Source organism: Puccinia triticina, chromosome 9A (assembly GCF_026914185.1).
Source record: "Puccinia triticina chromosome 9A, complete sequence".
NCBI lineage: Eukaryota > Fungi > Basidiomycota > Pucciniomycetes > Pucciniales > Pucciniaceae > Puccinia > Puccinia triticina.
This window is the reverse complement of record NC_070566.1, coordinates 3225870-3241477: the sequence shown is the minus strand read 5'-3', so window position 1 is coordinate 3241477 and position 15608 is coordinate 3225870. Positions and strand designations below refer to the sequence as shown.

At 46.7% G+C, this 15608-nt stretch overlaps 2 protein-coding genes across 2 annotated transcripts; both read left to right on the top strand.

Annotated features, from left to right (window-relative positions):
• Positions 1-482: 482 nt before the first annotated feature.
• On the top strand, positions 483-4258 carry PtA15_9A327 (uncharacterized protein; the record flags this gene model as incomplete). Its single annotated transcript, XM_053172524.1, has 15 exons — positions 483-616; positions 757-882; positions 1026-1628; positions 1715-1847; positions 1927-2013; positions 2133-2297; positions 2366-2488; positions 2576-2704; positions 2785-2850; positions 2922-2940; positions 3001-3064; positions 3123-3255; positions 3327-3622; positions 3714-3870; positions 3944-4258. 15 exons carry the CDS (start codon positions 483-485, stop codon positions 4256-4258), a joined length of 2550 nt encoding a protein of 849 aa, XP_053023756.1.
• A 1401-nt stretch (positions 4259-5659) lies between these two features.
• On the top strand, positions 5660-7611 carry PtA15_9A326 (uncharacterized protein; the record flags this gene model as incomplete). Its single annotated transcript, XM_053172523.1, has 6 exons — positions 5660-5957; positions 6119-6232; positions 6321-6563; positions 6814-7041; positions 7125-7520; positions 7598-7611. The coding sequence occupies 6 exons, from the start codon at positions 5660-5662 to the stop codon at positions 7609-7611; spliced, it is 1293 nt and encodes a 430-aa protein (XP_053023755.1).
• Positions 7612-15608: the final 7997 nt, after the last annotated feature.

Here is a 15608-nt window from a genome sequence, read left to right as displayed (position 1 = left end):
TAATCCAAGTTTACATTTGTAGGTTCTAACTTGTATGAAAAGATGTTCCCCCGTTACAAAATCCTTGGAGGTGATTGATCACATGCGACATTGGAGGACTTCCCGTCAATCTGGGAACCCAGATTTTTCCAGATTTTGCGGGGAAATCTGGGCTCGATCTTCCCAAATCCTAGATCTTCCCAGATTTCCCTGCGAAATCTGGGAAAATCTGGGTTTCCAGATCGGCGGGAAGTCCTCCATTCAAGTTCGCGCAAATTTGGGTTTATGAATGTGATTTTCCAACATTTGAACAGCATAAACATGAACAGACATGAACTGCCCGAATGTAATTGTTTGCGTGGTTCGCCCTCGGATATTGTTGTTTGCGGTTCTGGGCCGAACGACTTGTTCCTTGCACGCCGTACATAATCCCCTCGACCCAGGGGTGTCTATCTTGATAGCGAAGTCTTGGATTGTGAAGTATTCAGTAGCCGGCTAGTCGAATGTATCTCAGTACCAAGGATCAAGATAAGTTGCTGCTGTCGACGACCGGCCTTTTAGCTCAGAGGAGATTGGCTAGAGGACTCCGACTCAACTTGTCCGAAGCCACGGCCCTGATAGCTTGTGTTTTACAGGAGTGAGTGAGCGAATAACACGATTTCTTGGTCTTTAGACACCAGTGTATGAAGGAGCTCATCATTTTTGACTTCCTCCATCCCTCTGGTGACTGTCCCCCATACTTTTCCTCCATCCTTTTCGATGTAATACCTAATCCAGATTGATTCGAGATGGCCAATCTTCGGTTTCCCAACTTATGCAGGTTGGAAAAGAAATCTTGGGTTTCCGCCATGTCCAACCGTCTGTGCCTGGCGGGTTGTCCCAAGTCCAAGTCGAGGGAACTTTGTGCGTGGCCTCCTCTTCTCGATATTCTTTTTTCCATCCCGATCGCATAGAAAATAAGCCACCTATATTTACCCATATCCCTGTCAGAATTTGAATGTCGAAGAGCTCAACTGACTTGGTAACTGTGCGCGTTTCTCCCACAGTCCCGATGGCACCTTCCTCGTAACCGTTCATTCGCCGATTTGCAGTCCGAGTGGCCGGGACCCGCATCTTTCGCTAGCGCTCTACGGTTCCTTCATCACTCCTCCTCCCAACTTGTGGTTTGAGCATGTCCAACCATCCTTAGAGCATGACCTACCAGGAGCGATTGTGGTAAAAAGATCGCCTGATGTCTCGACTTCACAATCCATCAGCCTCAACGTCAACCGATCGCGAATCAGGATCGAGGTTACAAATACCGGCGACCGGCCTATTCAAGTCGGCTCGCATTATCACTTTTCCCTTACGAACCCAGCTTTGAGGTTCGATCGCAAACTGGCTTTGGGCTATCGTCTTGATATCCCTGCAGGTACTTCGGTCCGCTTTGAGCCTGGTGACCAACGAATGGTAACGATGGTCGAGATCGGTGGAAGTGGTCTAGTGACCGGCGGAAACGGCCTAGAGGGCCAGATTTTGCAGAAAGATGATACCTTAGCCATCGCAGCGCTTATACCAAGTTTGATAGCGAAGGGCTTCGAGCATCAACCAGCAATTAACGTTGAGAGACCTGTGAAAGGAGTCGAGATGTCGAGAGAAGCGTACGCCAAGTGAGTTTTTTAACCAAGTTCTAAAATATCATTGTGCAGCACAATACGTTCATCCAGGAATTAACACCATCGCGGATTGTGTCTAGCATGTTTGGACCAACAACAGGTGACAAAATTCGCCTTGCAGATACATCTCTTTGGGTCGAGGTGGAACATGATCACACCTGTTATGGCGAGGAGCTCAAATTTGGCGGTGGAAAAGTGGTTAGGGAGGGGATGGTAAGAATACATTTTTAAAGGTTTGCTCTGGTCAGCAAAATAAAAATATTCAAATCATGTGATTCGTTCTAAAAACTAGGGTCAAGCAACCGGGCGGCTAGATGGTCAAACTTTGGATATTGTAATAACTAATGCATTAATTGTGGACTGGTCAGGAATCTACAAAGCAAGTCTGACATCATAGTGCACAATGTCAAAGAAAGGAACATCTTACTATCAGTGCAATGATCAAAAACATCATTGGAGGCTAACTTCGTCCGTGTTTCCCTATTTGAATATAAACAGGCAGATTTGGGCATCAAAAATGGCCGAATATCAGGCATTGGAAAAGCTGGAAACCCCGATATTCAGTCCGGCGTCTCCGAGGAGATGGTTGTTGGTGTGAATACTGAAGTGATTGCGGGAGAAGGAAAAATTGTGACTGCCGGGGCGATTGACGCTCACGTCCATGTGAGAGTTAAACTTGTATGCCTACATCTGGAATGTTTCAGATCATTGATTGTGGGCTTTTTGAATAGTTCATATGTCCTCAGCAATGTCCAGAGGCATTGTCAAACGGTATCACCACCTTGATTGGGGGTGGCACTGGCCCCGTCGCCGGGACCAATGCAACCACTTGCACACCATCCCGAACCTTAATTGTAAGTCGGCATGGGATTATTCTTCACCTACGTTCATCAATACTTTTGATTCAACTCTGGTGCTGAAACGTTTTCTCTTTTCATTAGAGGAACATGCTGTTGGCAACTGATGATATACCCATGAACATCTTGTTGACGGGAAAGGGCAACGACTCGAGGCCAGAAGGATTGGTGGATCAAGTCCACTCAGGAGTGGGTGGATTGAAGTTACATGAGGTCAGATTTAAACTTCAATCAAGGAGCGATTCCAAAGGTGATGTAGTTTACTTTTTTTAACCACCAATCATTTTATCCAGGATTGGGGTTCCACTCCGGGAGCAATTGATTCTTGCTTGACAGTCTGCGAGCAATATGACATTCAGGTATGCTTTCAAATTTGCGTACAGTTTTGCGTTCCTAAATAGTGATGTGCTAATTTGGTCCTGTGCTGCAGTGCAACATTCACACAGATAGTATGTAAACCTTTGAGTACAGGGAGCTATTCCTCCAACTGATCCCTCGATCTCTTCCAGCCCTTAATGAATCAGGTTTCGTCGAAGACACAATCAAAGCTTTTAAAAACCGGGTCATACACACGTTTGCACCCCTTTTACAATCTTATTGTTGATACTTATTGATGTATTAATCGAAACAGATATCATACTGAAGGTGCTGGTGGAGGCCACGCTCCTGATATTATTGTCGTTTGCGGAAAAGATAATGTACTTCCTTCATCGACAAATCCGACCCGACCGTTTACCAATAATACCTTGGATGAACATCTCGACGTAAGCAAAGTGCTACAACTCCGGTCAAATGCTTCTGCTCTTCAGGCCACTTAGTTTCTACCACATTGCAGATGTTGATGGTTTGTCACCATCTTGACAAATCGATACCGGAAGATATTGCTTTTGCTGAATCTCGCATTCGCGCTGAGACGGTTGCTGCTGAGGACGTCTTGCATGACCTTGGCGCCCTTTCGATCATAAGTTCGGATTCCCAAGCGATGGGAAGGATTGGAGAGGTCGTCAGTCGAACTTGGAGAACGGCTTCCAAAATGAAAGATTTCAAAGGGTTCTTAACTGAGGAAGAGAAACTTCGCGGAACTGACAATGACCGCGTGAAGCGCTATATCGCGAAATACACCATCAATCCGTCAGTAAAATATGTTACTCAAAATAAATAAATAAACGAAGCAACCGATTGGGTATTAATTTGACATTCAAATTCACTTTCCATATACAAGTGCGATTGTCCATGGTATTTCTCACGAGGTTGGGGACATTTCTATAGGGAAGCTTGCCGATCTTTGTATTTGGAGCCCTGAGAACTTCGGCGTCAGGCCAGAGCAAATAATCAAAGGAGGCTTTGTGGCATGGTCTCAAATGGGTGATGCAAACGCGGTAAGCTCTTACGCTTCGTAATTCTTGAGGGCAACTTCGTTTTTCTGAAAAATGTAAATCAACCAATGAACAGTCTATTCCAACGGTCCAGCCCACTTACGGAAGACCAATGTGGGCTTCGTTTCCGAGCACAATCAGAAAAACTTCTCTAGCGTTTGTCTCTGAGGTCTCAATCTCTTCTGGGATCACGCCTTCCTACGGCCTGAAAAAGGAGTTGGTGGCTGTCAAAGGCTGCCGGAGGGTTAGGAAAAAAGACATGAAGCTCAACGATCTCTGTCCTAATATCACCGTTGATCCTGAAACCTACCAAGTGGCCATCGATGGTCAGGAGTGTACAGTTGGAGCGGCGCTTACTTTGCCACTCACCCAGGCGTACCACATTTTCTAAGCAATGTCCCAGTCTAGCCCAGTCTCTCTTTTTGTCCTGCCCTAGCAAGTTTGGGTATTAGTTTTGTCCACTGCTTCAATAATAATCTGTGGGGCCATTTGTGAAGATTGGTGCCGGAAATTCGGTTTGCGACTTGTCTACATTCTCATACTGCTTTCCTCCAACAAAAAAGCAAAGATAAGAAGCTCTGTGTTGCGTTTCAATGGCAGTCCTTGTCATCTTCCCTAGCCATGTATCTATCTATTCTCTTATATAATTTCAGCTACATGGAGTTGATGTTTTTAAAACAGCCGTAATTTTGAACACCCAGCTGATTTTATTCAGTAGGAAACTTCTGTCTTGACGGGAAAAACCAAGAATATCTTATTCCCACCAGCTTGACGGGCAAACACAAAACTTCTTTGAATCTCGAGCTCCTTCAAGTTCTGAGGTCTAGAGGGATTATTGGGCAGCGAACTGGAACACCTCTCTGAGTTGATTCACCGGCTATTCATCGATATGTTGATTCTCTTTGAGGACGCTGAATAGAGACTTCGCGCTTCCACTCGGCGCTATGAGATACGAATCTGGCCCTGCTTAGCATACGGCCAGCTCTCGTCCGAATTGACCAAGCCATTTCGCTGAATTAGACACTAGCCAAGTAGGTTTGCTATGTATCTCGGCTGGGCAAGATGTGCGCCCGGGAAAGTGGGTGCATCAAGCGAGGTTGGATGGGAGCGAACGGAATCTTCTGTCATTGTGACGGCTCTATCCAGTCGGTCTTGTTTTCGGTACTAGCCGACGGGAGGATCGACCAAGGGTGAGTTGACTCTTCTCTCCATTGCAAGCCTTCTACTGGAGGGTAATCTGGTAATCGTCTCGAGTGATCTGATGGCGGTGATGTTGCGCTTACATAGCCTATGCAATCGATCCACCAGATTTTTCTTGAAGCTGTCCGTTGCACTTTGAAGCGACTCCGTTCAAACCTGCCGGCTGATTTTCTTGTTGAGCTAGTATTGGCTTCCTTCCTAACTCTGGGACTCTTGTTTTGACAACTCGGTGTACTTCAGCCGAGATGGTTACACCAATTTGATTATTATTGATCACCTCGCATCCAAGAACGGCTGCCGTTCGTAACTAAAAGTAAAGCTGCACCCGATTCTCTTCTGGAATATGTTGAATGTTTCGGCTCGCACGGTTTGCCTTGATCCTGATGAGATCGGTGTACCTGAATCACTCAACTGGAATCTATCCCCTTACATCCCTTTCCAATGGCTTGAAGTTTATAAGCTGTTCGGTCTTGTGTGGTCAATGGTCTGCTTAGTATCCCGGCCCATCGTCGAAGAATAGTGATTCAATCCCATAATAGTCAACAATAATTAGGACCGTCATCACACAACTTGGCTCAACAGTTGGGTTGGAATGAAGACAGTAGCTTCTTTCCGAGTTGTTTGCTTAGTGCTCGTCATTTCCTGGGAAATTTCGACAACCGTTAAGGGGTCCAATCTTCACATACCTCTTTACCGAAAACATGGAGTCCAGAAAGCTAGAAAAACAGACCCCGCAGCTCTCCAAGCCTTTGCACTCCGGAATATTGAAAGTTTTCAGTCGAAGTATCTGTCTTCGGCGCTAAGCAGTCATCCAACCCACGCACCAGGGGAGGGCTTGAAAGCATACCGGCGTTCAGTTTCACCATCTGAAGCACTGGATTCAGTTGTTGGTAAGCTCCCTAGCGAAATCTATTCATTTTTGGTAAACTAATTCATGAGAGGCACAGGAGTGCGGTCACAAGTTTGGCCATCTTTGGCATGACCTTGATCAACATTTGTGCCGGAAGATAGGATATTTTTACGTTGGACACTAATGAGCTCTCGTAAATAGCATTGAAAAATGAATATTCAGACACGGATTATTATTCTCAAATCCAGATTGGAACGCCTCCACAAACCTTTAACGTCGTACTGGATACGGGGTCAGCAGATCTTTGGGTTACAGGTGCGCAGCTGTTTACATCTTGAATCAGCTTCATCTTGATCGTCGCGCTTGTTAGATTGAAACTGGTATGTACATATGTCTATAACAGGTCGAGATGCCACAACCTTGAGTGAAAGTGGCGGGGATGGATCACCAGCTGTGTTCTACATGTCAAATTCTTCTACATCCTTCAAAAATTCTAGCGAGGGCTTCCAAATCACATACGGCTCTGGCTCTGCTTCTGGGGTCGTGGGTATCGAGCAGGTCCGTCAAGGCCCATATTCTGCTGTTGAACAGAAGTTTGCCATTGTCCAAAACATTTCATCCTATCTACTAGCAGATCAAATATCCGGTAGGTCGATTTACTCGCGCTCAAAGCATGCGTAAATGTATTGCTGATTCTGACTAATCCATTCCCCCCCTTAAACATATGTTGATAGGTATCGTAGGGATGGCCTTCGAGCAAATTTCGTCAATGAAAGCCTTGCCATTCTGGCAATCGGCGAATATTTCAATATTTTCTTTCGGGATGACCCGGTTTTGCGACGTTCCATTCCCCAGAGGGGTGGAGCCAGGCGGAATGGTAATACTTGGTGGTACAGACTCAAGCTTATACTCTGGAGAAATCACGTTTACAAAGGTTATTGATGAAGGATATTGGGCCATCAAGCTGGATGCGGTTAGCGTGGATGGGGAGTTGGTCGATGGGAGTGAAGGTAACTCGGCTGCAGTTGATACTGGCACTTCGCTGATCGGAGGCCCAGCTGCAGTAGTGAGAAAATTGTTTAGCAAAGTGCCCGGGGCTCGTCCAGGTTCAGGTGTATACCGAGGTCAGTGTTCACATTCTTTCGTCTATACTTTAAGGACTTGCATGAAAGAGTTCAAACCTTTCTTCGAATAAACATTTTGGTAGGGTACTACACCTATCCGTGCAAATCGAGCTTCAATCTTACCCTTAGTGTTGGAGGTCAAATATACACGATTGATCCAGTCGACATCAACTTGGGATCGATTGATGGAAATCAGATGGAGTGTTTGGCGGGAATTTTCAGTATCAATGAACGCTCGGCGATGAAATCCAAAGGCGCGCCGAAACACCCACTGCCGGATTGGATCCTAGGCGCCGTGTTTCTAAAAAATGTGTACAGTGTCTTCCAACGTGGACCACCGGCTGCAGTAGGCTTTGGAAGACCTTCATCAGACTACCAAGTCTTGTTGGGCGGTTTGGACATAACTGGTCACCGGGGATTACCCAGCGAAGTCACCAACCGAGCAAGCCAGATGCCGGCCACCTCAGGAACCGGCGCGGGTCAATATTCTGTTCAACTTGAGAATTCAATCACCAGATCACTACTTTCCACCTTCCTATCCTTTTTTGTTTCTCAGACGTTTTTCAATAAAATTTGAAACAAATGTGAAAATGGTAGAAGATTACTTTATTGCAACAGTTATTTAACAAAGAACTCAATAGGGGGGTTCACAATTGAAATTTGTCAAACTTTAGGACCCATTTTAACCTATTTAACAACATATTTTCAAAAAGTTGATCAATCGCACTGATTGATCAGTCACACCATTTTCTGGCCATCTTGCCAGAATTTTAAAATTATGTTCACAAAGACCTTAAAACAACCTCCAAAGTTTTATAAAATTCAATTGTGAACCCCCCTAATAAAAGTAAAATACACTTGAGCAACATGAAAATAAACATATTAGTATTATATGAAAAAATGTTAATGATAAGTGTAATGAAAAACTACCTAAAAGAGCTGAACCCAATCAAAAAGAAATCTCAACACAAAGATAACGACGATGAAGTTCAACACCAGGAATACCACAACAAGACAGCATAAGATGAATGATGATAAGCATAAAGATGTCAATAATAATTTGATAAGATATAGCTGTTGATGTAGGATAAGAAATGTCTACCTGCCCAGAGACTGAATCTAGCTCTCCTGAGAGTTTAGAGTCAACAAGAGTTAAGATTGAGTTTTTGATTTGATCAATTTTTGTACAAAGAAGAAAGACTTCGAGGAGTATTGGAGTCAATGAGAATTGGCAATCAATTATGAAGGCGGAGACAAGTGACAATGGATGGAATGGAAGGGTGACAATGGATGGAACAGAAGGGGAAGAATAAGATGTTGGCGAATAGAGTGTGAATGATTGAAGGTTCAGATTGCGGGGTTGAGATTGATCATCGTGAATTCTGTAGATCAAAAAACATATGCATAGGCGCATGCATACACTATTTTGAAATTGTTTACATTTCTGGGATGGCCCAAGCTGTCCCTATCTTTCTACTATTTTTTCCCATCCTCAACACCTCTTGTTGAGCTGTAATCAGAGTTGTAACATCATGGATTCCAGATTCTGTACAGTGCAACATGTGTGATATGGGATATAGCCAACTAGATGAAGTTGCAAAAAAAGACATTTGAATGTCATTACATATCCCTAAAAATAGGACAATAGGTGGAAATATTCTCCTTGATGTTCTGCATCTTTTGTTCCCCTACAACTCAATCACATAATTTGATGTGATGAAGCTACACATGATTGAAAAAGGCCAAGTTCCTGATTCTCTCAGGCCGCGGGGTCCACTTAGTGTATAAGTCCCTCCTTTGGAGGGTCCCTGCAGGACAGTGTCCCCCCTCCACAAAGAGAGGGACTTAGTTAAGTTAGATGCATACACCTCAATGTGCAAGGTTAAAACTCAACAACAAATGTACAGCAGGCCCAAAAAGGCTTGCTACTTTTGCCGCAAACTTGAAACTTTTGGCCGCAGTTGCCAAACTTTGTGCAGCTGAAATCGGCCGTGCGCGTGGACTGTGCTTGGGGGATCCCGGGGTAGCTTGCCACCAATCCATCCGACCACTGACCACCACCCTCAACCCACTACCCACTACACCCATTACCCACCACCGCCAACACCAACGTCAAGGCCACCACGGCTGTGATTGGAACCAGAAAAATTGATCCCGCCCGGCAATTGGAACGATTGGTTGCCGGTCTCGCTTCCATTTTTGCTCACTCTGAATCATAACCGGGTCTCAACCCCTGGTAAGTCCAATTCACACTGGCCCCAACTCAATTGTTATGCTGTTCACGGCTTGTATGGTGGACCCAATCAAGCATATGCGGATGGGACAGCATGCAAGCTATTGCGGTTACAATTTCATCATGATATTTCCAAAAAGGAACAGATGGCTGACAAAAATTGGAATGATCCATCCAGTGCAGCATTGAGTCAAGCCCATCGGCCAATCCAGCACATGTAAGTGTTCTTTCTGTGGTTCTCTGTGCTTCTCTCAAATCTCCTGCTGAAATACTGCACTCCCCCCATGGCAGTTGGAATAAGTCAGATCAATCCTACCCAGCAATCAGAACGTTCCAGTGCTGCATCAAATTGATCCCATAATCCGACCTATCTAAAACACGTGAGCCACCTCCACTGCCACCTTCATCACCACCAGATGAATCTTATCTTCTCAAGTACCCCATTGCTGACAGTAATTGTCTTCTCTAGGTTCAATGTTTGTCCTGTATACCGCATCTTTCAAATACACTGTGGTTCGGGCCGCCCTTGTGGGAAAGACATTAGCTGAAATCAATCTCTCAAATGGATCAGACATCAGCTCTGATTCCCTGAGACGCTGGTGTGCGTTATATGAAACAACCCGGGCTGTTGTCACCAATCCGGCAAGCTATCAAACCATTGGTTGAGCCTTAGCTCTTGATGGTGAAGAACGTGCATTTCTATTTGGGATGGTCACTGACAACCCAACCATCTACCCAGAAGAAATCCAGGAGGTGTTACTTGAGGAACGCAATACTCAAGTTTCTTCACAAACAATATCAAAAAAGCTTCACCATTGCCTCCGCATGAGTCAAAAGACAATGAGGAAGGTGAATCCTCATCAAGACCCGATCCAGAGAGCTCATTAAATTTTCCTGATGGCCGATTACGGCCCTGAATGCCTTGTCTTCACTGGTATGTTCCTTCTGCTCTACCTTTTATCCAAGCTTTGGCTGTTGGCTTACAAAAGATTCTCCCTGACAGATGAAAGTGGGGTGTGTCTGGACGGTGTCATTCGTACCCGTGGTTGGGCTCCAGTTGGTGAGAGGACTTCAAGACTTCCGGTGGCACGGGCCACACACTGGTTCAACTTGATTCCTGCTGTGGCCCTCAGCGGTCTGGTTGCAAATGTGATTCAGTCAGAAACTGTCAAGCGAGTTGATTTTGAGCATTACTTAGAGAATTTTTTAGTAAGTTTTTTTCCTCCTCATCTCATCTCATCTTGCTCTCATTCTGATGACCTTCCTTTTGAAGCTTCCCAACATGAACTCATTCCCAGGACCCCGTAGTGTAATAGTGATGGACAATTCACAAATCCATCACAATGGCCAAATTGAGGAGCTTGTCCAGGATTGTGGCTGTCATCTGGTCTATCTTTCCGCCTACTCACCCAACATTAGAGATGGCTCCGTCACACCCGGGTACCCGCACGGGTGCGGGTACCCGCGGCCTGTTTTGACTGGATCCTGACATCCGTACCCGCATCCGCACTCGTTGGCGGGTACCCGCCGGCCTGGGCGGGTACCCGCGCGGATACCCGCGGATACCCGCTCCTTGAAACTCATCTCGGCGACCGGAAGGGGCCCCTTTCGGTCGAAGAGGGATGACCTCGGCGACCAAAAGGAAGCCGTTCTGGTTGCAATAAGACCTCTGCGACCAGGAGGTTTCCTTCTGTTCACCGAGGTAACTTTGACGACCAGGAGGTTTCCTTCTGGTCGCCGAGGTAACTTCAGCGACCAGGAGGTTGTCTTCTGGTCGCCGAGGTAGCTTCAGCGACCAGGAGGTTAGCTTCTGGTCGCCGAGGTAACCTCGGCGACCAACAGGTTGTCTTCTGGTCGGCGAGGTAACCTCTGCGACCAGGAGGTTACCTGCTGGTCGCGCGCTGAGGTTATTTAACCTCTGCGGACAGGACTATTTCCTCTTGGTCGCCGAGGTTTTACAAACTTCGTGACCAAGATAGTATCCTCCTGGTTGCCGAGGTTTTGTAACCTCTGCGACCGGGAGGATTTTTTCCTCCTGATCGCCGAGATAAAGCCCCGGTGACCGGAAGGAATCCCTCCTGGTCGATGAGGTTATGTGTCCTCGGCGACCAGGTGGGTTTTTCTGGCTGCCAAGGCTGTAAAACCTTGGCAACCGGAAGGAATCAGGCCTTCCGGTTGAAGCGGTGGGCGGGTGCGGGCGGGTGTGGGTTGAATTATCCGGGTACCCGCCCACTTTTTCCTGGAATCTCAGACATCCGCACCCGCACCCGCACCCGCTGGCGGGTACCCGCCGGCCGTGGCGGGTACCCGCCAGCGGATAGCAGGTACCCGCAACGGGTTCGCCGGGGCCATCTCTACCCAACATGAACCCAATCAAAAAGGCTTTCAGTGTCTTAAAGTCCAATTTAAGACAATATGGCAAACTTGAAGGCAGCAAAACAGATGGCGAGCAGATTGAGGCTTTTACTAGGATTACCTTCACCCCCAAGCTCATGCAAAGCCTATTCCAAGGCTCAGGATACACTGACTGAAGATAACTTTAGACTTTACCCCTCTTGATCTTGTCTCTCATCTGGAATAGTTGTATTTTTGTCTCTCTTCCCCTCACTTGTTTTCCAACATGACATCAAATAAAAAAACATGTTGTATTTTGTCTCTCTTCCCCGGTGAAATTAAATAAATAAAAAATTAAACAATCAAGTTGAGAAATTACTGGGTTGCTTGTGCACCAAGTTGTCACTCAATTTATGCCTTCCAACATGAATTACTGCTCATGGTGTGCCAAATTACTCGGTTTAGAATGCAAATGAGTGTAATCCCAATTCACCTTTAAATAATAAAAATAATACATGAGGAAAGAATGACTTGGGGAAACAAAAAAAAAGTGGGTTAAACATGATTGAAAATGAAAAGAAAAGATACCAATGAAAAAAGGGGAGACTTGAGACTTGATTGGTGGAAAAACTACTATAATGCTGTTATACTCACTGGGTTCTAGACCCTCTCATCAAGTGATGAGCATACTTTTTGGCTGAGAATGCAATGGATTGGGCCGGACCTTTGGGGATGCCTTTATTGTGGAGCTCCTGCGTGTTGAACCACTTGAACATTGTCCAATGTGTGATCCCAAGGGCGGTCATTCCATCTTGGACTTTGGGGGAATTTGGATCAACATGTGCAAATCGGAGGAAGTCTTTGATCATACTAGTATTGTTTGGTGGGGTTGGGGTCCTTGGGGCGTTGAGGGAGCTTGATCCTTGGGAAGGAACTGAGGGGGCCGGCACGTTCAAGGAGCTTGGCATGTTCATTGGGCTGACCATATTCATTTTGTTTGTTGGGGTGCCCATGTTCATGGGATTGTAGAACATCCCTGGGCAGTTGAACGGATTGAGGACTGAGGCTGGAGCCGCAGGCACAGGAGCTGAAAACAGAGGTGGTGGTAGATCCCCCACGGTCCTGAATCGGAACTGTTCTGACTGAGGCAGAACCAGCAGAGTGACTTTGCCAGGATTGTTTTGCTTTAAATTTATGCAATGTCAGCTTTGAGTCAAATATTGGGTCAGACTCAGACCAATATTGACTCACAATTGCTTTGGCCCATGCACTGGCCTGACCCACAGTCAAATTAAGATACTCGTTTGAGTTGGCTGGATTGATGAAGAAGTGGCCCTCATGGCTCCCAGTGAGGTGCGGGGCGGCTTTGTGAATACTTTCAAGCTGGCTGATCAATTTGGCCAGCAAGGCGGCATTCTGAACTCCTTGAGATGGGCCATTGGCGGGTGGATTTGCCACAGAACTCAAACCGGTATCCATGGTTGTCCTGAGGTGTTTGTATGCTGATTCTTTCTACAAATTGAATCAAAAAGTGAGCTAAAATTATACTTGATGAAACAAAGTAAGAAAAAAAGTACGGCTTACCTGGGCCAAGCCAGTTGGGTCTTGTTGAACCAAGCAACAAACAATTGGGTGTGTTTTGGAAGCGCCCTTGGCAGCCAAGAGGAATCTTGTGAAGGTTTCCTGACAGTCAATTTGTCTCTTCTGGGCTGCTGCAAAGGGGCCCCCATGCAGGATGATCAAGTTCCATGTGAGATTCCCTTCATTTTCTTTCGCCTGGGCAAAGAGTCTGGCACTCTTGTCTTTGTCATTTTGAATCGTCAAAATTGTGGCCGCCTTAAAACTGTTGATGTTGTAGTTGTGTGAGTCCCAATTAACAACCAATTTTCCAACATCTGCATTGATTTTTTTGAATAGTGGAAGATTTGGAAGGGTTGTTTGTTGCTTGCAAGGGTTGCTAAGAGGCGGGGGGGGGGGGGGGGGGGGGGAACGGGAGTGTACAGGGTGAACTCAATACCAATTGGAACTCATGGCTGTCCAAATTTGAATGTGAAGCTGCCAGGCTTTGCTGAGAGTTGGTAGGCTGGCTTTGATGAGACTGAGTACATGCTGGTTGAGACTGAGTCCAATCACTTGCTTGGTTTGTTGCCGGCAATGCCGCACCAAATATTGAGGGATCCATTACCAATTGTCTACGCTGTTCTCAGTCTGCTGCCGGCAATGCCGGGCCAAATATAGAGGGATCCAGTACCAATTGCCTACACTGACTTCTCACAAAGGCTTCACGGCGCCGATCTCGTAGTTCAACTAAATGCCTTGTTCCGTCAAAGAGGGTTGGCACGTGGCGTTCCAAGGGTGGGGTCAAAGGGTGATGGAACCATTTGTTGTATTCCAAGGGAGAGATAGAACGCTCATGTGATTGAGTATTCATACTGGTTTGAATTGCGGTGACAGTGACAGGTGGAGAGCCATCAGCTTGATCTGATGGTGGTGATACACACAGAGGGATGATGGGAAAGAGAAAACTTACTTATGTTAGACTGGTTGGATTTTCCAAGCTGATTGTTTTGATGTGTCACTAGAACTTTCCAATTCCTGGGCGGGATTGATTTGGCTGTTTCCGATTGCAGTAGCGTTGACTGTGTGGCTGGTGGCTGGTGGCTGGTGGTTGCTTGCGGGCCTTCAGGCCTGGTGCAGATCCCCCCGTGAGCCCCCGAGCACGGTCCGCGCGCACGGCCAATTTCAGCTGCGCAAAGTTTGGCAACTGCGGCCAAAAGTTTCAAGTTCGCGGCAAAATTAGCAAGCCTTTTTGGGCCTGCTGTATATACACGCCGGGGGTACTTCTTACCGCGCGGCCGTGTGGATACGACAGGTCGCACCAGATTGGTGAAACCAACGTGGATTTCGCCGTGCCCCCCGTGATTGTGGGCACCCCGTCGAAAATGCACAGGGGTGTCAAATCCTCGTCACTCTGATGAGAAAACATCGATGGGCTCCACGCGGGTAGATTTGATCCCGGTGGAGTCTGTGGGAGCCAATATTGTGTGCTGTCGAAACCACACACTGAAATATTTTCTATGAGGTTTCCACGGCTCTGTGCCTCCGGTCAGTCAGAGAGCCTCTTAAAGTTTTGCCTTCTTGGAAGAGCAGACCTTCAAGACCTTCACCACCGCTGAAACTCTCACATCACGCCCGTGATGACCGACCAACGCTCCGCTCCCACAGACCTGCAAACACAATCGCCACGCGTCGAGTTTGACCACCCCTCCTCTTTACAAACGGTCGGATTGGCCCGAGGTTCCGATGAGACCCCAGATTCCGATGATGCGGGGAGGGAGACCGTCTCCCGAGGTCCTAACTCCTCCATCCCCATTCGAATCCATTGCAGCCTCTACGCAATGGTACAGAAGGGCGGTCAAGGTCCCGTGAGACGCCGGCGGATCTCCTCGTCGGAAGGTGACGTCCCACCATTGGAACTGCACCTGACAGACATGATGTTCTCCACATTCAAGTCACATGTCAAGGAGCACCTGCGGACCGAGTCAGAGAATGTCTACCCCATCGACCTTGTGGTGGGACAAGCAGAGCGATACGATGCGGTGTATTGGTCTTGGATTATACTCGAGTTGGCGGACTATAATCACCTCACCCCTGGTTCAATCATCCAACCCGAGTTTTCTTTCAATGAACCCAACGGCGTGTTTGACAAGTTCGTCAGCACCGCGGAGAACTCATCCCCTGATGCAAGGGTTTCAATTTTCATTGAGATGCCAGAGGACATCTGCACCTTTGAGCCCACCGCTTTATTAACCATGGTTGTAAGTTGATTTCCTTAGTTATGTTTGTCTCTCCTGTCCGCTGACCGCATGATTTGTGTGCACAGGATTATTCCGACGCAAATGCTTCTCCCTCCTTCCCAGAAGCCTATCAAGCCGGGCAAAGAGTATGTCGAGATGTTATGTCTTCTTTCTGCTTATTCATGCTTCTTGCAGCGCCCAAA